The 24854-nt window shown below is 42.7% G+C and overlaps 1 protein-coding gene across 1 annotated transcript in view; it reads right to left on the bottom strand.

Moving 5' to 3' along the window:
- Nucleotides 1–3155: 3155 nt before the first annotated feature.
- Nucleotides 3156–24854, bottom strand: part of MYZAP (myocardial zonula adherens protein) — a 46441-nt gene continuing 24742 nt past the window's right edge. The window contains exons 11-15 of the mRNA XM_089538077.1: nt 16518–16601; nt 15305–15405; nt 4751–5407; nt 3931–4150; nt 3156–3327 (exon numbers count right to left, since the gene is read on the bottom strand). Of these exons, the coding sequence (XP_089394203.1) occupies nt 3187–3327; nt 3931–4150; nt 4751–5407; nt 15305–15405; nt 16518–16601 (1203 nt within the window). The 3' untranslated portion in view covers nt 3156–3186. The remainder of the gene's footprint in view (nt 3328–3930; nt 4151–4750; nt 5408–15304; nt 15406–16517; nt 16602–24854) is intronic.

Genomic DNA, 24854 nt, shown 5'->3' with positions numbered 1-24854 from the left:
GGAAGTAATCTACAAAAGCTCATGCTGCCAACTTCTTTATTTGAGTTAGTCTCAAAGGTGCTACAAGATCTCTCTACCCACATTTACTCATAGATGTTCACCCTTTAGGTGGCCAAAAGTAGAAGAATAGTAATAAAAATCCAGAAAACCAGGTATTGATTGCAAATAATTCTGAAGATATTCTGAAAATATATTTGCCCAAATACAGGTGGCCATGTTGATGATGCAAAAGCCACAAAATGCAAGGTACCCTTTGTGGGGATACCTTTATATTGTGTATTAATCACACACAGAGCTTCTGAAACTCACTGGCAAAGAAGGGAGCAAAAACAGGCTGGAGAAGAGACACAACAAGGAAAGTGAGTGTGGTGGATTTCTAACCTTCTGGTGAAAAGTGATGCCACAATGTGTACTTTGGATTCTGGATTAAATGGCTTAAACTGATTTTTATTTGATATACATGATATAGGGTGATATGTTAACATTTTAAATAATAAATAAATTAACTTGGCAGAACTTTTCCCCAACCATCACCAACACCATCACCAAAGGACGCAGCAGAACAGGAAAAACAAACACCCGCACACTCTCTTATTTATTTAAAAAGAGGAGTGATAGCATCAAACTGTCTCAGCATCTGAAGACCAGCATTTATCATCACCATCTCTTGCCTCCAAATAATGTCGAGTCAGTAGTTTGCTGCTGCTTGGGGTGAACCAAACAAAGTTAAATAAGATCAAAATTTTCTTTCAATGGGAGTTTAACCAAGGGAAGAAAACTCTACCACATGCAGACTGAATAAACTTCAGAAGAGATTGCATCCATGGATAATTAACTCTGATGTCTTTCTTTCTGTGTTAAAAAAAAGGAGAGAGAATAATTGAAAACAGGGATTTTAAGTTGATGCATGGCCGGCTTCCCTATGATATTTGTTATTGCAAGCCCACCCGACCAACCTGGGTTCTGTCACCAGGGAGAGAGGCTTGACTCTGAGCCTGAGATGTTTGTTTAAGTTGCTCCCACATAGTTCTGAAGTCCCTTCCCAGAGGTTATCAGGGAGCAGCGCAGCTGAATCTTCTTTGACTAATATTCTCATTTCTTTTGCAACTTTGATGTTTTCTTTCATTAAAATTCCTGGCCCTTTGCCACCCAAAAAAAAAAGGGGGGGGCAGGAGGGGAAAGAAATTTGCTTGGCTTGCAAAAAAGAAAAAGAAGAAGAGGCCATGTGCATGACATATGGCTGCTCCTTCAGTCCCAGGACAGCCAGCATTTATCATCTGCAGCCGTTAAAAACCTGGCCGTAATTGGTATAGTGACAATCTTAAAAGCTGAGGATGGTTGGGGGGGGGGGGGGTTGAAAGAAAAAGGGAGATCGTAAGGTGGCAGATAGCGAAGGGTGGGTCAAGAAAGACATCCACCAATTTAATTAGGAGTTCGTAAATTCCTGCACTTAAACTTAATTGACTGATGCTTTAAAAATGGAAGAGAGGAGGGGAGGGAGTGCATAACTGGGGGAGACCTACAGGTAGAGGCAGCTCTGCTCTAAAGCAAAGAGATGTGAGGCCTCTGGGATACCTCAAAGGTGGACAAATATTCCTCCCCCTCTGAAACTGAGGCACAGTAAGAGGTTCTTCTTTCTTTGGGATAGCCAGCCAGATGCCTTCCAGATGTTTAACAACAGTACCATTCTCATGGTCTGTGCTGGCTGGGGCTGATGGTAAGTTCAGTCCAAAATATCCTGAGGGACACAGGCTGCCATCACACACACACACCCATGTGTCACTGTCCTTCTCCAAACAAAGGCCACCACCAAGTCTCTAGACTGAGCTGGGAAATGGGAAGCCTTTAAGGCAGAATGGGCAGAGAGCCAAAGCCCTCAAGATTTTATTAGGGTCACTTGTGCTCCTGTAATAGATCAGGGAGCCATCTTCTTTTATTGAGCCTGCTAGCTATTAAAATTATAGCCAGTGTGGCATACTGGTTTGAGTGTAGGACTCTGGGAGACCAGGAGTCAGTCATGGAAACCCACTGGGCAGTCACTCCCTCAGCCTAAAAGCCCATGACAAACCTCATCCGAATATATTTTGCTCCTAAAACCATAGGATACGGTGGCTGTAAGTCTGAGTCAACATGAAGACATGTAACAATGAAAACAACAAGCTATTAACATACTAGAAGTTCACAAATTCCCTCAATGGGGGAGAAGGCCAACCAGCATTCCCAGGGGCTATACCACCCTCAATAGTGCCTCTACCAGATTTTAACTAAGAGGTGATTTAAAAAATCAATTTTAAAAATCTGAAACCTATGAAAGTCTCCAGGTATTTCCTACCAGTGTAATGCTACTGCTCTGTTGGAGATATTGTGCAAAGGGTAAGGCACACCTGTGGGGGACAGATCCAGCAGCAATCATTCCCCAGCTGCCTTCCTCCTCACTCAGTCCACCCCATGGACAGCCTGAATTTCTGAACACCCTGGACTTCAGTTCCCAGAAGCCTCAGCCAAAAAGGGCTATAGTCAGAGAATCTGGGCACTAAGAGTCCAAAATATCCAGAGGTCCCAAGGTTGGAAGCAGACCAAGGCTGGCATTTCCCAACTTTGCAACCCTATCACCTCTGATATTCCCGCAGGGAAGCCTTACCTATACTCTCAGAAGTCACAAGATAATCCATAGGAAAAACAGGCTGATTCCAAATTTTAATGGACACATAAAAGATCAGGAAATTCCCAGAGGTTTTAATAGAAAGTGAATCCATCTTTTAGACCAGTCAACATCCTGCATTGGCCTGGGAACAGCCCTCAAGTATAGGAGAAGTCCAACTGGCATAACCTGACTATTCCTGAGTAATCCTTCTTTCAGACCCAGGTCACTCTCTGGTGGAGGTGTTCGCCTCCTCCACAAGCCCAACCAAGACTTAGGTCACCACAGACTGCATCCAGGTCATGCTGTGAGCCCACAAAGGCGCCAACATTTTGTGTGAGGAACAGCCAAAGGGTTGGCAAAGCTTAGCGGCACTCTGGTGAAGTCTGGGTCTCTCAGCAACTGAATGCTCCAAAGTCCTCTGGCAAAGAGGCAGCAAGGCCACAAAACCAGAAGAGGGTCACACGGACTGTAAGTCTTCATGAAACAAAATGTAAGACACAAACACACATACCCAGGCTATGTCTACAGAGTCTATGTCAGACTCAGTCCTCAGCTGAGCTGTAGCCCTCCTCATCCTTCACTTCCCGGTAGCTGGCTGCCGTCTCTCCCTCAGGCTCGTAGCGGACCATCTTGATGCCAAGCTTTTCAGCCAGCCTTTGGGCTGTTAGCTTGGCTTGCATTTCCTGAAGACAGTGAGAGAAGCAACACATTAAATATCAGGAGGGGCAGAGAAGCAAAGAGCATGTGAACAGTAGCCACGCAGTCTGAAGAATTTCTTAGGTCTGAAATAAGATGCTATGATACCTCTAGAGGGAGACATTCAAAAGAGGGAAGAGAAAAAACATGTCACAAGCGAAGTGGCAGAGCTACCCTGTTGTGGATGTGCACTTGAATAACAAAGGGCAAGACCTTGCACCAAGATTACACATTACAAATCCCCACATACTAGGTTACACGTTAATTTTGCTACAAAACACTTGCAGAGAATGGCAAAGTTGTTGTTGTTGCTGCTGCTCTTATCATTATTTCAGCTCCAAAACTGGGACACCAGTTGTGCTGGACTTTTATTTGGTTTAATTAGTTTCATTTTTGTGATAGTTTAATTATTCTTTAGCTTTTGTACACTCCAAATGCTTTACTTTGCCTAGACTGTTGCAAGCTGCCTTGAGTCCCTAGCAGGGAAAAAGGTGGGATAGCCCTCACCTTGCAGCTCTCAGCTGATCTGGAGGAAGCAGAGAAGATGGAAAGGAGAAGAGCAATCTCCTCCAGCCTCTGTTGAGCCATACCTCATATGCCTCTTTTTGCTGGACCTGAATGGCTATGGATTCTCCAATTGAGATTAACTGGGAGGGCTGATGGTAAAGAGGCGGTAACCGGGCAGCTGTGATATCATCCAAGTGCTTTTTGTTTCTACATCGTCTTTCCTTTGCCGAAATTAAAGAGAGACCTCCAGGTGAAGGAACATCTGGAGAGCCATGAGATGATCCACTTGATTCAGTGAGCAATCTAGGAGGAAGCCAAAGGTAAGTTCCAACCTGCTAAGGTGTTTGCTTAAGGGGTGGGGGAGATGGAGACCCAATTTGGAATTGCAGGACAAGCTCCAAAACATTTTAGGGCTATTCAGCCTGCAGTCCTCTCCCATTCTTGTTTTAGTAAGTGTGAAAGAAAGTACACAAGGAACAAAAGACACCTTCTAGTCTATAAAGATGAACTCTCTTACTGTTTTCTCATATTGGCCTGCATTAATAAACCTAGAATAATGAGGAACTGGATATTAACTAGCTTATTCATAGCAGTGCCAACAAATCTATTTATAGGTGAAACCAATATACATACAGTACTTAGTTGTTTCCAACTTATGCCAACTCTAAGGCAAACAGCTGCAAACATAACACAAATTAGAGTGGTTGGTTTAAAAACCTCAGAAAGATCATGTGAATTTGTGGCTGTCTTTTTTGAAGGGCTACAAGAATATCTATGGTGGAGGTGACAGCGGCGATTCCTTCTCCCCAAAATACACAGCAGAAGCTACCTAGAATGAGCAACACAGCCCTGGAGTCTAACAAGAATTGTCCTCAAGGATACGGCGTTTTCTGTGGTACTCACGCATTTGTCTTGAATCTGCTTCTCTTTGTCACAGGGTTCATCGCTCTCTGCTCCAGTACTTCAATGTAATGGGGAGGTCTGCGCGGCACATTTGGAAGGTTTTGATAGGGGTCGCTGTTGCTTTGAACCATTTGTCCCTTTTCAGGTTTTCTGTCAGACTCATTCTCGGCAATGGAAAGCTGTTCAAAGGCATCGCTTAACACCTGGCTGGTCCTGTTTGCAGACTGTGCTGCATTCTCAGGCTGATCCTCTGGGCTTTTTGGGAGATCTCCTTGGCGCCTGGTCTCCAAACTTCCTTGAGGAATATGGGAGACCTCCGTGGTCTGCACTGAGAGTTTGGTTTTATTTTTAGTGCTCCTCTCCCGGATCGAAGCACTTCGGTTCTCTTGCAGGGGTGACTTGACTTTGCTGAGAATGCTGGCGGAAAAAGGTTCGACAACAAGGCAAGCATCCTCAAACGCAGAGTTGTTAGTGCCAAGAACGGCGCCCCATTTTCCGGAGGCTACTCCCTCCTGTTTTTGCTGGAACTCTAACCTTATGGCAGACAAAAGTCTGGCAGTCCTCCTCAGCTCTTCTTCTTGCACTATGGCCACCCTCAGTTTCTCAGCAAAATCCGCAATCTTTTTGCCTTTGTCTGGAAGCCTGGATAGGAAGTTCCTATAAATGCACACGAGAGGAGATAAAAAGACATACAACTAAAGACCAAGGTTGATGTCTCTCTTGACTCTCCCTTTCAGGTTACACTCCTTCCCTTAAAGGCAAATAGAGGCTGCATCCACACTAGAGAAATAACCTGGTTTAGCACTGCTCTACAGAATCCTAGCTCAAGGCCTATGGAATTCTGGGAGTTGGAGTATGTTGTGGAGCCCCGAGGGGAGCTCCGCTTCCCTCGGGGACCACAACAAACTCCAGCTCCCAGAATTCCATAGGCCTTGAGCCTGAAAGACTCACCGCTCTGCCAGCAGCCTCTCCTGCCGCCTCAGCATCTCCCCCAGCTCCGCCAGGCTCCGGCCCCGAAGACAGTCCGCATTCGCCTCCCCCAGAGCCGCCATAACCGCCGCCGGCCTCTCACTTCCGGTCCCGACTGGGCGCCGCCATCTTGCCGGAAGTGAGCTACGGAGGCCCCGTCAGAAAAAGCCTCGGCCTCTCAGCTCTCCTGGCCCCGCCCAGCGCGGCTTCCCCGGACGGAAGAGGCCCCGCCCACTTTCAGGAGGGGAGGGGGGAGAGTGTATCACGTGGTCATTGCTATAGCTTACTGTCATCATCATCATCACTGCTACTACTATTATTATTAGCTTTATATTATTATTATACAATAATATAATAATATTATATTACTATAATATATATTATTACTGCTATGTTATTACTACTCTATTATTTTTATTATTGTTGCTGCTACTACTATTGTTCCTTTGTGAAAAAGTGGAATACTAATAAATATTATTATCATTATTTATTTATTTATTTACTTATTTATTACTATTACCAAGAGTACTATTGTAATACCTCTCCATTGATGCCCCCTTGTCATGGGGGAGAGGCTTGCATACCCTAATGAGCTATGCTGGCAGTGGTATAATAGCCACCGGCAGGGCCTACCATGCCAGACAGGTCACAACCAAAGGGTCTGACCAAGAACGTCAAAGGGCAGGATGGGCTCTCTAGCCTTATGGCAACCATCCTAGGAGAAGGAAAACTCTAATCCCAAACCCGGGCAGATGGTGCTCCTCTAACCCTGTAAGGTCAACCATCTAAGAGAAGGAAACTCTAATCAAACCTACGACCCGAGGACCTCGCTGCCACCGTCCATGCTTGTCAAGGCCTCAGCAGATGAACCTCTGGTTTAAAGGGTGAGGCCAGTTCTGTGCACGCTGCGCTCCACCAGAAAAACCCATTGCACAGGCTCCAAGGATACATCCAACTTTCGAAAAAGCCCTGTAGTGATAGGCGAGGGATCAAACAGCAGGTGTAAAGATGCACTGGAAGCCGCAGACCCAACCCTGCATGCAGGCGGTTCAGGACTTTGGTCACTAGAGACTGAGCTGGGGGATGATAGTCTTGTTCGGCAGCATCCTGAATGACCAAGCCGTCGTTTTTAAGAGGAGCACTGCTTGCTCCATATGGAGAGGAGCCTAGAAAAGGTGGCCTAACAAAAGCTCATCCCCATTTAGCCGGTTGGCTAACCGTGGCCAACGGGCATCTTCTGATGCGGTCAAACAAAACATTGCTGCTCTTAGTGAAGTTCGTCTCCACAAGGAAGGCAGCCTTAAAGAACACGGTGCCAGCTACACACTCTACTGGTCTGGCAAACCCAAAACTGAAAAACATCTTTCAGGTGTAGGCTTCATGATCAAAAACTCCATTGCCTCCAAACTCAAAACTTTGCCAACAGGACACTCTGATTGCATTCTCTCCCTACGCCTCCCATATGTTGTTCTCTTCAGTACATATGTCCCAACTATGCAAGCCGACCCTTTGGAGAAAGACAAATTCTACTCAGACCTACGCCACCTCATACAAAAAGTCCCTGCAGAAGACAAAATCATTATCCTTGGTGACTTCAATGCCAGAGTAGGAAAGAACTTCGAAGCCTGGAAAGGTGTTTTAGGAAAGCATGGTATTGGAAACTGTAATGATAACGGACGCCTCCTGCTAGAGTTTTGTGCAGAACAGCAGCTGACTATTACAAACACTATCTTTCAGCAGAAAGATAGCTTGAAGACAACCTGGATGCGTCCCCGATCCAAACACTGGCACCTCATTGACTATATCCTAGTGCGTCAGAGAAATATTCGTGATGTCCATCATACCCAAGTCATGCCCAGTGCAGAATGTCAAACAGATCATCGCCTCGTAAAATGTAAACTAAATCTTCATTTTAAGTTTAAACCTAAGAGGGGTGGCATCCTAAAGAGGAGACTCCAAGTTAACAATCTTCAACAAGCTGCCATGAGAGACAACTTCCAGGCAAACTTGCAAACAAAACTTGAAGACCATCCTGTAGACTCTTCTCCTACAGCGCTTTGGCAACATATCAAAAACAGCATCCTGCAATCTGCGGAAGAATCCTTAGGGTTCTCCCTCAAGAAAAACCAAGACTGGTTTGATGAAAACAACCAAAAGATCCAGGAGCTGTTGGCAAAGAAGAGAGCTGCTCACCAGGCACACCTTGCCCAGCCATCTTGCCATGTAAAAAAAGCAGCCTTTCGCCTTGCATATAGTCAACTCCAACAAAAACTCAGAGACCTTGAGAACAAGTGGTGGATCACCTTAGCAGATAAGACACAATGTTGTGCAGATCTGGGTGATTCCAGAGGATTTTACGAAGATCTTAAAGCAGTGTTTGGACCTACATATCAGATCCAAAGCTCCCTATAGAGTACAGATGGTCAAACACTAATCACAGATAAAGCTTCCATTCTGAACCGATGGGCTGAACATTTCCAAAGCCTCTTTAGTGCCAACCGAGTAGTCCACGACTCACCTATTCAACATATGACACAACAACCAATGAAGAAAGAATTGGACGTAGCTCCCACTTTGGAAGAGACCCTTAAGGCCATACAACAGATGAAAAATGGCAAGGCTGCCAAGATTGATGGAATTCCACCAGAAGCTTAGAAACACGGAGGTCATGCACTCCATGCTAAACTCCACGAGCTCCTTGTGAGTTGCTGGGAAAAAGGAGAATTGCCATCAGATCTCCGAGATGCAGTCATCATCACCCTGTATAAGAAAAAAGGAGCAAAATCCGATTGCTCAAACTATCGAGGTATAACACTGCTCTCCATCGCTGGAAAAATCCTTGCAAGGATACTCCTGAACAGATTAGTTCCTGCTACTGCAGAAGAACTTCTTCCTGAAAGCCAATGTAGCTTTAGAGCTAATAGAAACACTACAGATAAGGTATTTGCCCTTAGACAACTGCAAGAGAAATGTAGAGAGCAGAACAAAGGACTCTATGTAACATTTGTCGACCTCACCAAAGCCTTCGACACTGTGAGTAGAAAAGGTCTGTGGCAGATCCTGGTATGACTAGGATGCCCCCCCCAAATTCCTCAAAATGATTATCCTGCTACATGAAGGCCAGCAAGGTCAAGTCAGATATGGCGACGCTCTCTCGGAGCCCTTTCTAATAACTAATGGTGTGAAACAAGGTTGTGCTCTTGCTCCAACTCTATTCACAATCTTCTTCAGCATGATGCTCCAAAGGGCTACAGCAGATCTTGAAGAAGAAGACGGCATTTATATACGCTACCGTACTGATGGTAGCCTGTTTAACTTAAGCCGCCTGAGGGCTCGCACTAAGACTCTAAACTATCTAGTCCGTGAGTAGCTTTTTGCTGACAATGCTGCCCTCGTTGCCCATACAGAAGCAGCTCTGCAGCGCCTAACATCCTGCTTTGCAACAGATGCAGAGCTCTTTGGGCTGGAAGTCAGCCTGAAGAAAACAGAAGTTCTCTACCAGCCGGCACCACAGGAAGAACACTACCTTCCCCACGTCACTGTGGGCAAATCTGTGCTTAAGTCCATTCAGCAGTTAACCTACCTGGGAAGCATCATCTCCTCAGATGCCAAGATTGATAAAGAGATTGATCGCAGACTAGCAAAGGCATATAGTGCATTCAGAAGGCTTCACAAGAGTCTGGAGTAACAAACACTTGAGGCGAAGCACAAAAATCAGTTTGTATAGAGCCATTGTACTGTCTATTCTCCTTTATGGGTCTGAAACATGGGTCACCTATCGCCAACACCTACAACTCCTCAAACGCTTTCATCAGCGCTGTTTACGCACAATTTAAATATACACTGGACTGACTATGTGACAAATGTTGCTGTCCTTGATCAAGCAGGGACCACCAGCACTGAGGCCATGCTATTGAGGACACAGCTGCGCTGGGCAGGACACATTTCTAGGATGGAGGACCATCGCCTCCCAAAAATAGTATTCTACGGTGAACTCGCCACGGGTCAGCATAAGAGGGGCGCTCCGAAGAAGAGATACAAGGACTACCTGAAACAACATCTCAGGCTTGGCCAAATTGATCACCAGCAATGGTCCGCCCTGGCCTCGCATCAGGAGGCATGGAGACACACTATCTACGATGCTGCAGCCTTTTTTGAAAGCTCAAGCGGAACTAATCTCGAAGAGAAATGACAATGCAGAAAGAACCACATCCCGGAAACATCACCCAAGGAGACTTTCTGCTGTGCTTTCTGCAACCGGACTTGTTTATCTCGGATTGGCCTTTTTAGTCATGAACGCGCTTGTAGAAAGCGTGGGATCATGAGTCCCTCCTGATTAGTTCACGAAGTAAAGCCAGAAAAAAATTGTAATATTATTTCTACTATATTAATATTACATTACTGTTATTATTATTAGCACTAGTACAGTACTGCTATATTATTACTATCACTATTGTATTATTACTATTACTGCTGCTGCTAATATTATTATTATAGTTATTCTTACTTTATTCTTACTATTATTACTATGGCTACTACTATATTATCGTTATTACTACTGCTATTACTACTATTATTGCTACTACTATATTATTATTATTATTATTATTATTACTAGTTGTAGCTGGCACTGCTATATTACTACTACTACTACTACTACTGTATTATTACTATCATTATTGCTGCTAATCCTTTCCAGGTTCAGTACTTTATTACTACTACCACTACTACTTGGAGGTCTTTAAACAAAGGCTGGATGGCCATCTGTCAGGGATGCTTTGAATTGGATTTCCTGCATGGCAGGGGGTTGGACTAGATGGCCCTAGTGGTCTCTTCCAACTCTACGAATTCTATGATTCTATGATTCTATGATTCTACTACGATGATGCCTCAGAGCAATACAAAGGCAAGCCTCCTCTGAACAAATCTGGCCCAATAATCCCCATGTTAAGGTCGCTGTCGGTCAGAAATTACTTGAAGGCACACAACAAGGAAGTCTTTCCTTGCAAGTGCCAACCAGGCCAGAATTTACTGTTTTATAGCAAAGCAAAGAAGCAGCCGAAGGTAGAATGGTAACTCATCTTATGCTCCAGAGACACAAGTTCTTCAGGAATGAACAAGAGGCTGAAAGAGAGGGAGGGCTCTTCCTTGAAACCCAAATACTACAAACACAAGTCATTCCTGACCCTGAGACTTGGTGACTCCTGCTCACCTGTTTAGTTTCCATTGAAAGGCAAATATTACAACCAGGGCACCTCCCCAGACATGAGGACACCCACGCGGAGCCAGGTAGCAGCATGGACTTTGGAACTGGGAGGCCTGTTTGCCACAGAGGAAGAGCAACAAGAGTTTGCCTTGCGCCATGGGATGAGCGTGTGGCCAGCAATCCATGCGCTGCCAGGGTTGGACTGGATGACCCCCGAGTTCCCTTCCATGCTGTGATTCTGTGCATGTGTGCATACACACAAACTTTAAAGTCCCCTCTTGCTCTGGTCCTCACAGACTAGGGCTGCCTGGCTCCTTTTCGGCCGATAGCTGGCCCCTTTCCAAATCCCATTGTTAAGCAGGAAAGTGCTCTGGCTCCCTTCCGCTGGAGAAGGGCCAGGCCCCTCCGTCATCCATCCTCTTGATCTGGCACTTGGCCGAACAGTCTCTGCATTAGGCATCCTTTTCTTTCCTCCTCTGGGTTATTTGGACCAAGGAGCAACTCTGGACATTTAAAACAAAACAAAAGCAGAGCAAAAACCCACGCACCGGGTGCAAGACTCTTCCTGCCGTTTCCTACTTAGCCGTTTAATGAAAGCTCTGATTAGAAAGAAAGCCAAGGAGGGTAAAATGTGTTCTGCAAAGGGTGGAGTGGGCTGGGTCTTTTAGAGAAGAAACAACTTATGGCAGCCCTTCTAGGGGTTTGCCACCATTGCCTTCCTCTGAGGCTGAAAGAGTATGACTTTCCCATGGTCTTCCAGTGGGTTAATTAAAGTATTCATCACCTCTTTGCCCATCAGAGTCCCTGAAGCTCTGTGATACAGATAATAATATTTTAGACATTAAACACACCAACAAAAAGCAGAATAAAACTTGTCTTAAAATAGGTATATAGAGAGATGTTGTAGCAACTTTGAGACTCACTGAAAGAAATTGGTAGAATGAGCGTTTGTAGAATTGATTCAACTTCCCCAAATGCATCTGAGGAAGTAGACTGAAGTCTACGAAAGCTCGTGCTACCAATTTCTTTCTTTCAGTGAGTCTCAAAGGTGCTACAAGATCTCTCTACGTACTGATTCTACAGACTAACACAGCTATATCTTTGAATTCTTGTCTTAAAATAGTTTTAAATCCACAGTCAGAGCTGTCACCTCTGGTTTTAAGGAGCAAAGACCAAGCAAAATAATACAGATTTAGCGGCCCACAGAGAACTCAGGAGTGAGGCACTTCCACAGTTGTGGTGGGGTTACACAAAAGGCCCTGTTGTGTACATAGCAGCCTAGCTTCCCAGGAATCTTATTTCTTTAGAGCAAGGGTGATGAATTGTGGCCCTCCCCAAACATCCAACCTTGCTCCTTGCTTCCTTTTGCAGGAGAGATTGCTGGAGACTTCTGGCCCCTTGTAATATTTGGTTTATTCAGGAAAATACAAATAGAAGATCCCTGACACTGGTTTGCCTAGTTCTGTCCCCACAGCGGCCAACTTGATACCTATAGTAATCCTTATTCTCCATGAAAATGTGACAGGGAGACCTGATGCAGGCAGGAAAGGAATCTGTGCATTTCCCTTGTGCTTGTGGCCCAGAGGACAAACAAGCGCCACCGGTGCTGTGTGGAAACAGTTTTTCACACCGAACCAGATGTCATATTGTGCAGTGTGTTACTTTATTGAGTACGTTAAATAGTGCAAATTCATAAAATAAAAACTACTCCGAATGCAATCAAAGGCAAAACACAGCAGCAACAGACCAGAGCATGTTTAGGCTGACCATTTTAAATCACTATTTTTTCCCTCTTTACCTCATACATATTATGCTTGAGGAATATATAGGCTTTCCAGATCTGCTGTGAAATGGCATTAAACTCAACATTGTGATAATTCAGCAAAACACAATTGAAGCTATAATATAAAGGATTTTTAAAAACATATATCTGTAGACCAACACTCAAGAGATTTTAAATATACCAAAAATAGATATTCATTGGTTCTTTTGCTTTTTTTTATAAGGTTATAAAGAGAAATGTAAGATCTCCATGTGTTAAGACACCAAAGAACAAATACTTATATTGCTTGACAGGCAGTTGTAGAAAGATTTTTTAAAAGCTTGTTTCAAAAAATCAGAAAGGAAACTTCAAAGGAGAACTGGAAGGCGGCAGCTGTAGAAAATAAACTGGACACAACTAACATGGTGTTTGCATTCAAAGAGCCACATGCCGTGGAGCAGCAAATGTGCAACAAAGAAGGCTGATTCCTGGAACGCACTGTCCACTGGTGCCAGTTGTCTGAGCCACAAGGCCCACAGTGACAGAGAAAGGCAGTGGCATGCTTTCTGGCTAAATGATCCCTCCTGGCATCCAGAGGCAACCATTTCAGACAGTATCTTGAGATCTGCAAATGGCACTGACCTTTCTGTCTCTGGCACGCAGAGCTAATTGGCAGTGAAGGGCTTTCCATCTGTCCAAGGAAAAACATGCCCTTGCCAAAGGAAGGCAATGGTCCAACCTTGTAGTTATGCTACTAGCCAAATGATAAATTAAGTTTCACTTCATGGTTTGGATTTGCTGTGTGCCAACAACCTCTCCTGAGTTAGCATTGAAAATGTCACAGACGGCCATTGGTCAGCCCCCTTCCTCTGAAGAGGCGGCAGGGTGTGCTTTCTCCCTTTTTGCTCCTTGGCAGATATAGGCCAAGGCAGAGTGCCTGAAAGGTTTCAGAGGATAGGCAACTTGTGCCTCACTCTGCGTGTCCCTCACCAGTCCTTTCCGGCAGTTGAGGGCAAAGATGCTGGCTCTGCTTGTGAGGAGGAAGGCCTGGGAGGCTGGATGGCATCCTGAGGTTCGAGGAATACTCCAAGACCCTAGCGAATGGAGTGTAGCTTCTGACAGGCTTTGAGGCCTCAGAAGGTGGGCTGCTGTTTTCCGTGCTGTACAGAAAGAAAACAAACACAACACCAGAAAATGTTAGATTTCCCACCATGTATTGTTGGACAACGTACATTTTAAGGATCCAGACCAATGTAAACCACGTCACTAGAGGTTTGCATATGATTCTGGCCTCCTGTGTGAAGTGTTTTGTGTGATGAAAGGCAAGTAGTTCCTTTATAAAGTATGGGGTAGAAAGGGCCTTCTATTCCTTTTAGCATTCAGTACATGCTTTTTCTTTTAACTTTGAAAACTCTACATGACCTAGCCCCCTCAGTCTCCTTACTGGCCTGCTGGGAATCTTCAGTTTGTGAATTTCAGGTTTCTCCCCCAAGTTCCTTCTCCTTTGGCATGGTTTGTCCCTTTTCTCTTGCTGCCCCATATCCCTGGAAGTGTCTCCCTGAGTATTTAGAGACTGCTCCTTCCCTCACTGTTATTAAATCTCAATTAAAAACTCTCTTGCTTTCCAAATCTTTTAGAATTTTCATTCAATTTAGATTCATGAGCTTATACATTTTGTTTATATGTATTTGTTAGCTTGTTTTTGTATGGTATTGCCTTGGTGTTTATATTTATACTTGGATAGCTTCTTTTACAATTGTACTGTACTGGTTTTATATGTGTATTACTCCTTTCTTCCCATGTTTTTAAAAAATTAGATTGTACGCCTTTTGGCTTTGGGTAGAGCTGGCTGTGCCTTACTATTTTGTTCCATGAAGGGCCAAATGGACTTATGGTGCAGCATAAATAGAAGAGGAGGAGGCTGCCTCTCCCGGTCACTTGGCACAGATTGTCAGGTGGCTATGGGGAGCGCTTGCCACACCCCAAAACAACACACATTCCTCTGGTTTAGGGCCTGTGAGCTTTCCACAACCCACCCAAAATCATTAATTTTGGTTTACTTATAAAAAAATAAAAACAGGAAAAATAAAAGAACTCCATAAAGGTAAGCATCATAAAGGTCAAGGATAAATTTCCACACGGAGGCACATAAAGATGCTTTGGCAACTTAAGTGTTTCCAGGAAGCCTCCCATAAACAGCTCTCATCCTGCTTGGAAATTCTGTAACTTTCCCAATTTATGCCTGCTTTGAAGCTGGAACTGTGCAAACCAGTGTAGCTGGTTGTAATATCAGACAGGCAAGATCATAATTGGGTTATTTTGCTAGTGCCTCTCATTAAACCATTTTAGGGACAGGGCTTATTTTGCATGCCGGCTAAGACTTAAGGTACCTCTGGCAAATCAAAATACAGCAAACCTATTAAAGTTTATGACCCATGGCCAATAACTGCTTTCATTTGGCCTCAAAGGAGCACCCCTTCACCCATGAAAAGGCCCACACGGTTTTCTCCCTCCTTTCCCCACCACAAATTGTGCATTTCTGGCATCCCCACAAAGGGGGTTGCTCCACACAGGCCTTTAGGCTCAGTGAACCCAAGAAGATTCAAAGCTCAGATACCTCAGTGGAAGGTCGCTTCCCACGCCTACGTCTCTGGTTTCTACATTAGGCCTCGACTGGGTTTCCATCAAATAATCCAAACGGTCTTGTAATTCTTTATTCTGAAACACACAAATTGTACAGAACGACTCTCTAGACTATCATCTGCTGGCATTTCCTGCCAACTATTACTTATTATTATTATTATTATTATTATTATTGCTATATTACTATTACTGCTGCTGTGGCTGCTGAGAGATAAATAAGATCACTTTTTTGCTGACCACATTTTTAAAAAGACTGTGTCATACAGAAGGCGTAGGAGGATGGGCCCAACCCTAACTGGCTTGCAATCACAGTACAAATCACAAAACTAAAGCACAAAATAATTAGATGCACGTGACAGGATTAATTTAAGTTACAGGGTGACTGAAATATGTTGTTGAAGACCTTTTTTCCAAAAGATTTGTTGTTGTGTGCCTTCTAGTTGTTTCCAACTTACAACGACCCTATCATGGGGGTTTCTAGACAAAATTTGGTCGGGGTCCTCTGAGGCTGAGAGTGTGTCACCCAGTGGGTTTCCATGGTTGAGCAGAGATTCGAACCCTGATCTCCAGAGTCCTAGTTCAGTGCTCACACCACTACACCATGCTTGCTCTCAGAAAAAGATAATGGATTAAATATGTGTTGAATACCAACAGCTTCTTTGCTTAAAGTGTTTATGTACTATCGATGGTTGGTTTACAAAAATAAATACAGAAACTGTTAATAAAAAATTCTAATATTACATAAAATAAATAAATCAGATGAAGCAGTGTCAAAAGGTTAAGATATCAGGATGTTAAGAGCCAAAAGAGTTTGTGTGTGGGTATGATAACACCAATTGAAACAGTTTAAAAAGATCGCACTACTAATAACTAAGCAGGGAAACCTAAAACTACAGCAGCAAAATCTAAGGAGCAAGTTAAAAATTGCTGGCACAGGGAGGTCTTAGCCTGTCCTCTAAAGAATATTCATGAGGATGCCAAGTGATCTTCCAAAACAACGGGGTTATTATGGAGAAGGCCTGTAGCACCCACAGAAAACCCTGCAAAGATGACCTTTAAAATTGGGCAAGAAGGCAGAGGAGAAGCAGGCATTCCTTCAGCTAGACTGGTCTGATTCCATTTAGAGCTGTAAAGGTTGGCACCAACCTTATAAATGTATAGAAAAGGAGCCCAGGTATCATACTTACTTCTCCTTCAAGGAAAGAGATTTTCTCCAAAAGCTGTAGTATAAACAGTTCTTTTTGTTTCATCTTCCTCTTTTGCAGCTCAATCTATGAAAAACGAGAGAAAAATACTGTATTTATTTATTGGTAAATAGCAACACCAAAAGAGACAGAAGGAGCTACATTATTCAATGAGAATATGATCCCAAATTTTGGTTGTTACTTATTCATAACAAAGTGCATAACAAGGCACCTGCAGGTCTCCGGATATTGATGGACTTCTGAAGAAATGGAGGTTACAGGTATCATTTTTGAAGAAACAAATACCCTGGGGCACAATCCACAGGTGTGTTACACAAGCCCCACTGAAATGGTCAAGCGTTGTGCAAGGGCTGCTGTGATCTTCAGCTACCTTGGGGCTTTTCAACTAAGATATGCAAAATAACACTTTAGGGGATTGCATCTGCAGGCTTTGTTATGTTCGGTCATAATTTTTATCAAACTCCCAGCTATGAAAGCTGGGAAATGGTTGGGAAATGAGGAAGTGTCCTCAGCCCTTCCAAGCAAATGGCATATCTGAGGGGGGCAGGATGTAGTTGCTGTGTGTGTGAGTCTCCCTCTCTGTGTGCCCCAAATCCCTTTTGCCAACCAAGGGAAGTCAGCCCTGCGCCTCCAGACAAGAGCGGCAGGGAGGTCCTTGTTTTGGCTCCACTGGCAGGAAAGGAAATTATTCTCTTGCGAGGATTTGAAGGAAGCAACCCAACAGGAGACTGGCTCCTGCCAATACCTGTTAGGAATGGGATGGAGCCTAACAGGACGAACCATCAAATGAATGACTAGGAGAGTAATTATCTCTGGTTTCATTTGAACTTAATAGCAGCCCAGAGCAGCAAGCATTTCCTTAGTCATCCCACTGTCAGCCAAGTTGCGGCATCATTTGCTTGTTTATTTAATAAATGGACCATTTTCAAGGTGGCCCAGAGTGGCTGACAAAGAGTTGTGTATTGCTGCAGAGCGTTAAATGAACCCACACTGAAATACAGAAGTGCTAAAACTCTAGAAGAGCAGCAAATAAACCCCAGTTTGGCATTAAAACTGTGTGGCTCCAACTGGGGAGTTTGGAGTCATGGAATTGGAAGCAATTTTGGGTGGCATGGGAGTCAGTATCAGCAGAAAGGTACTGATGTTGGACTTCAAAATAAACACTTATAACAAAGTATGGTAAATTAGTCATTTTATACTTATATTTTATACTTAAATATATTCTGTGTTCTATCAGTCTAAGTAGTCTGATGATTTAGGTGGAGGAGACAAAATGCCTTGTGCTACCATTCTGTTCTTATTCTGTGTCTTCAAGTCATTTTCAACTTTGACTTATGGCAACCCCAAGGTGAAATTCTCCTGGGGTTTTCTTAGCAAGATTGTTTAGCAGGTGTTTGCAACTGCTTTCCCCTGAGGCTGAGAGCATGTCACTTGCCCAAGTCTACCCAGTGGGTTTCATGGCAAAGCTGGGAATAAAACCCTGGTCTCCAGAGTCGTAGTACAACACTCAAGCTACTATGCCATGCTGGCTCCCTGCTACTAGTTTACTGTAGTACATTTGTTATTACTAGTGAATATACATTTGCCATTTGTGAAGCCACTGTGGTCGGAAGTCGAAGGTCTAGCAGACTGACTCCACAGCCCCAGCTTCAACAGAGCAAATGCTAAGATAAATGTTAACCACCATCTTCACTTGATGTTTAGTGCTCATAAATGTAGGAGCCGGGTTTATGGGTCTCTGGACCATCCTCCCGAATACGGTGCCAGCACTGAAAAAGCCCTGCCTTTGGTCACCACCCATCTATATGCAGCAGGAGATCTTCCAAAAACTCCTTTTAGGTTGAGGGTGGTGTACTGTTTCCTTCCTTGAACTGTGAGAGGAATCACTCTTATTTCCTTTAGAGGAGAGAAAAAAATGACCAGACCAAGGTCAAGAAGTAAGTCCAGAGCTGAGCAGAGGTTTCTCAGAGAAGTATCATGGAAGATGCAGGTTTCCTAATCAGAGGAATGGCTTGAAAGCCCATGCATACAAACATTGGGCAAAGGAGCCATTTTGTACTCCATTAGCCCAAAATGCAGCTTTTCCCCTTTGAATCCCATATTTTGGCACGTCAGGAAAGCTGACTTCCTCTGTGCTTTATATGGCCATCTGCCACTCAGATTGGTTGTGAAGCAACACAGAAAAGTGTGCCCACAAAATTCCTTGTTTGGGCAAATAAATTTAACAACAGGGGCTGTGAGCCAAAGAAAATCATAATAAATAGCTTTTTATTATGTCACTATAGGAAAACCATTAAAAAGATTCAGGGCAATATAAACAGGAATTTTCTATAAAGAATGCACTCAATTAAATAGATTTCTAAATGGCTCTCACCTATGCCTATAAAGTTTGTGAAATAAACAAGGGAAATCTATATAGTGAGAGGGTTGTCGTTAAGAAACTCATGATGAAAAAGAGTTAGTTTCTTATTCAAAATAAATCAGATCCTCATCTAATTCTGTCACTTGGCTACACCCATTTGCATTAAAATTTTTACAATCTTTCAGTGGATCTTTAAACATAGATGTTGAATTAATCAATCCACCACTGATGCATTTGTGCAAAAAATGTTCAAGCCAAATGTTTACAAAGAAGGAAGATGTAACTGGAATTCAATGATAAAATTAGAATTATTTCCCTGGAAAATTCTGTATTGGCAGTATTAAAATCAGAGGAAATTACCACGTCTTTTGATACATGCTTAGTATCAGAAGTGTTAGTGTTAGACGCTATGACTTCAAGTGTTGTAGAAACATACTTCCTAACAGAAAAATAAACGTCTCAGACAGTCCCATATCCAAAATGTGTTTCATGCATTAATGTTAAATGAATGCATTTTACATATTATATATTATATATTTTATGTTTATATTTTATGTATACCAATTGTTTATTTAGAAACAGAATTTGACCCAACATACAACTAGTCATCAAAACAGAATGGGCTCAATTCAGCCCAGGTTAAACGTTAAAATTCCAATTAATTTATATGTCAAAGTTGAGCATTTGCTTATCTCTACTTCTAGATATTCCAGTCCAACAGGAGCATGAGAAGATCTTATGGACTGAAATCAATGTAATTCCTAGAATTCTGGGGAAATTGCAAATTGACATTCTGTTATTGGGAATTCTTTTGCTTCAGCCAGGAATAATATAATTACTGGCTTAGCAACTACACAAAGCACTGGCTACCAAATTCTGTCACTGGGCCAGAGGAAGTATTTACAGTAAGGCATAAGCCAGCACTGTGGGCCTCTGTGGCCCTAAAGATGCTCTAGGATGCCAGGGTGGCCTACAATGGGCAGATGTGTCCTGAAACATCTGGATGACCACAGCTTCTCCAGCTGTGATTTAAGCTTCTGCCAAACCAACCTAAGGAGGACTGAGCCTCAGCCTTACAGACCCAACATCAAGCCTCTGAAGACATGACATGTGTGCACTGGAGAGGGGATTAGAAAAGATAAAACACAGCTTTCAACGTTAAGAACTGAAGTATATACCTAGAGGTTACATTTTAAAAGAATGTAAAGGGAAACTGTTTCAATTATTATAAAATATTTATTAAAATAAAGCACATCTTCTCCCAGTACAAAATGATGCTACATAATAGTACTTTTACAGAGTAACATTAACTGTTAACACTGTGTAAGATCAAAGTGCAGTGATAAAGTCCTTGGCTCATTTTTGCATAAAATGTTTTAAAGTATCAGGTTAACACGTACAGATATTTATAGTTACATAGTTGTTTGAGACTTTACAAGATCTATTCAAATGAATCCAAACCAACCTGGGAGCCCCTGACATATGGAAATATAAAGCTGCACTTAAGTCCTGTCTACAAGAATAAAACTAGCCATATTAAGAAGATGCACACTTGGGCATTTTGGTTCAGTTGGGCTCCACAGATTCCAAGCAAGTACCATCATAGTTAATTCCATGAGCCTTCACTGACTTGGCTGGGTAAATATTGCTTTGGGTATCCCAGGCACAACACACAATGATTTAGGGCCAGGGCTTGGTATGGTGTGGAAATTAACAGAAAAACGCATTTGGCACTTTCCCCCATCCTCAGACTCTTTTCTGACCCCATTTTGGCTTCTGCTCCTCTTCCTGACATAAAGGTCTTCTCCTGCCACCAACTCTTCGTAATTGTCCCACTTCTCCAGATATTTAAACATGCCCCTTGGACTGTCTCTTCCTCTTGTCTTTCTCTATAACAAGAATTTTTCCTCCTCAAGTGGTTTTACATAGGCTTTTGCCCCTCTCCACCTAACTGTTCCACAAATTATAAAGTCATTATCACCTGAAGACTTTCCAGGAACAGGGAGAAGTGACTTTGGCATTGACTGCAATGAACACAGACAGGCCATTCCTCCTTCCAGCCCATTCTTGTTTGTGCTGACCAGTGGCAGCTTTCTGGGATTTCCGACAGAGAAAGGCATTTCCCTGCTTTTGTTCATGAAAATGAAGTTACATATCAGACAAACACCTTAGGGACCTGACTGCTTAGAAACATACCCACACACATACAACATCAACGCAGGAAGGATGTTATCTAGCATCAGCTATGTACAAAGAAGGTAAGAATTCTCTCTGCAGGTAAACATATTTTATTTATTAATCTCCTAATATTTATTATTATTTTGTTTATTAACCCCTTAACATTAACTCAACATGAACATTTTCAAAACCAGAGACCAAATTTATATTTTTATCTGTTCAAAAGCTGTATAGATTCTGCCTAGCTAAACAGGAGTGGTGCTTCCCCAAGAGATTCACAGAAAATTCTCACTGCCCAAATGTTCCCATTAAGATTTATGGTTAGAGTTTTATCTCCCTCTCATGCCCTTTGAAAATTCCAGGTTACATAATCTACATAAACCTTCAGTAAAATTGTCATTGCACTGAGTTGTTTTACAGGTACTGTATTTCCTGACAGTTTTACAGCAACTCCACCATAAGGACCTAACTAATAGTTTTGGGGATATATTGCAGAGGCCTTGGGATTTGAATTAGCAGCTAGTGCAGTTAGGGGGGTGGAGAGTCGTCTTATGAGTAACCAGCGCTCACAAGAGATGCTTCTACTACAATGGAGTCCAGCAACACAACCCTTTGGGCATTTGTAATGGTCCGGTTTTATGCCACAGGTCAGAGATTCAGCCAAAACTTGTGCACTGAGCCCACGGACACTCTTCCTTGTTGATTTCTTTTTCAGTTGCTTAATTCCATGTTCATGAATTTCTGCTGACCAAAAATATATGCAGTTCTGCACAGAATGCAATGCCTTGAGTTCTGGTAAACAGGATTACTTCAGTGTTGCTCCTTTTTGCAGATGGATTTCCAGTTAACTGCTGTGGTGCAAGCCTTCTTACATATTCTGCACAGGGGTTTTCAAGGCAGCTCCAGGCATCAAGACTCCTTCTGGCCAGGCACAGGGTGGATCTACTGAATGGTTCAGAGGAGACCTCTTGGCACTGGTGCATCTATGTTATTCCTCTCCATATGCAAAGGATACAGCATCTTATTTTTGTCCCAGGTGGTCATCATTTATCATCTTCCAATGAATCTGAGACAAAGTGTGGAGAACAGTTCATGGCCCATGACCTAGAGACAGTTTAATTCAGTTGGTTAGGGGAATGTCACTCTAAATCTAGACTCTGCAAATAAAATCTTTACCTAGGAATCCATGATTTCCCTTCTCTCTCTCTCTCTCTTTAAAAAAACCTTCTTCTCGGGCTCATTCTGTAAATCCTTACCTATCAACCAGCCTTGTTTTACAATGCTTCTATTTTCCAAATGGGTGAAAAAATATGATTTACTGAGGAGAGAGAACCAAACACTGTTCTCTATAATCTGCAGATGGCTGACTTTCCTCACCTGATTCTTAAAAGGCTATGGGACGCCACACAATTTCTAAAACTAAATAAAATACTTTTGTCACTGATATTCTAGTTTACTGCTATGAATTCTGCATGGACGTGTGACAGCAGATCTAGATAAACACACTTTCCAGGGAACATAAAGGATAGTTTGTCCATTTCTATTGCTGTGATCTGGTAGGGACACCCCTGTCAAACCCCAAGAGACTCTATCTCAGCTCTAAGGCTATGTTTCCTCTTATAAACTCCCTTTGTCTCCCTGCTTGACCTTTCTAAGAGAAGTACCAAGATAGTTGACCCCCAAGAAAGTCTGTTTTCTTATCATCAGGATGCACAGCTTTTAAAGAGCTGGTTTCTATATGCAGGCTCTGCAGAAAAGGTTAACAGCTACTTAACTTGGAGGTAATTCTACTGACTTTCACTTGTATGTACAAACTAGGCAAAGTGTACTATGAAAGTGAAACACGTGGGCATAAATATGGTCGTAGAAGAACACGGTGTATGTGTCCTCCTCACCATAAGTGCCCAATCTATATGTTAGGTCTTTTGTATGATTTGCCCTCAAGTGCAATCTTTTTCTTTGACAAATATCCAATATGGGAGCCTCGTTCCAGACAGAGAAGACCCAAATCCAGCATGCTGTTCACAGCAGCCTCAGGATGTCCAGTCCTGCTCCACAGCCCTCTCCAGCACTGAAAACTGCCCCAGAGCATTTCCCACCCCTCAAGAGCAGATTTTTAGGGGTTTTAGGATGCTGCAAAAAGGAAAGAGGATCATGCCTCTGCCACTTCCACATGTGTGTTCAGTGTTGGCTAATGGCCCAGAAAACTATCCTGGCTCTAGAAAGCACCACACCATCTCTTTTCACATTCATGTGAAAACATGACAGACATGACAGAAAAGGTGAAGCGAAGCAATTGCATGGAATATCAACCTCACTGCTGTGAATACAAGAGATGAATGGAGCATCAATGAGATTATTTTGAAAGTCAAAAATGACATATCTTTGGGCGTTTGGATAAAGGTACTACTTTGAATTTCTGTTTGCTAGGTTTCTGAGACCTCTTTCATCATCCATCCATGTCTTATTATTCATACATTGCAGATTGCAAAAATAATTATCACAGTCAGTTAAAATATTTTTATTCCAATATAATTGCATATATACACGCAATCATTCCTGCTAACGCTGGCAGAGTCTGGAGCTGACTGACTCCTTTCTAGTTCTATGTTATTTTTATTCCTTCATTTTGGAATGTAACTGTCTCTCAATCTCACCTGTCAAAAGCCCTCAGAGATTTTACACATAAACTCATTCCTATAACTGGTTTTTCAGGTTTGTCCTTTGGTTCTTCTTACCTATGTATTACACATTTACAACACTGTACAAACATTAATTTTACACAACTGCTTGGCATAAACATAAGGTTTTTACAAATTGTACGTTGCTCAATGTTGTTAAAAGGTTGTGTTGTTGTGTGCCTTCAAGTTGTTTCCAGCTTATGGCAACCCTAAGATAAACCTAACACGAGGTTTTCTTGGCAATATTTGTTCAGAGAGGGTTTGCGATTGCCTTCCTCTGGGGCTGAAAGAGCAAGTGACTTGACCAAGGTTGCCCAGTGGGTTTTCTTGGCTGAGTGGGATTCAAACCCTAGTCATAGTCCATAGTCAGAGTCCAGCACTCAAACCGTTATACCACACTGGTTCTGTTAAACTATGAGTACCAAACCCAAGGACGATATGTTAGGCTATCAGTTACCTTTTAACCCTAGTTGCTATACTAGAAAGTGAAGTCTTTAAAAGTATCAAAAGCAACAATAAAAAGGCTTTAAAAATCGGCAACTGTATGCACAAGGTTACTAACACCACTGGACAAAATTTCACTGGTGACCAGGATCCTTGCAACCCTCACTTAGTATTTCAGGATTTATTTTGAGGCTCTATACTTTATATGAGTTCAGCTTTTATCAATGTAAGATAATAATGCACAGCTGGTGATTATTTCCATTTTAATTCTAAAACCAACTGTACTATGAAAATACTAAGACAAGACAAGATCGCAGGATGCCTGGTGAATTCACACTGGCATCTGTTGCCAGTGAAATAAGTTGAACTTGCCTTCTCAACCTGCATGGTTAGAGGCTGTGCAGGCATCCCACAGGCTTTCCATGTAACTTCACTGCCAAAGTCATGTCTAGGGTGACCCACAGAAGTATATAATTGCTGGTTTGAGACCAAGAGTGTCTTTAGATGTGAATCCAGTGGATCTCACCAGCCTTTTAAGTACCTAAATTCTCATTCATTAATAAATCCCTTAATTTTGAAGCAGCGATACGACCTCACTTCAGACTACTCACCATACCATAACCTGGAGGATAGTAAGCATTATTATTATTATTA

The sequence above is a fragment of the Sceloporus occidentalis genome, unplaced genomic scaffold (genome assembly GCF_023333645.1).
Source record: "Sceloporus occidentalis isolate IW3139 unplaced genomic scaffold, rSceOcc1.0.p SCAF_9, whole genome shotgun sequence".
Lineage (NCBI taxonomy): Eukaryota > Metazoa > Chordata > Lepidosauria > Squamata > Phrynosomatidae > Sceloporus > Sceloporus occidentalis.
Note: the sequence above shows the minus strand (reverse complement) of the source record. Positions and strands in the feature narration are given on the sequence as shown.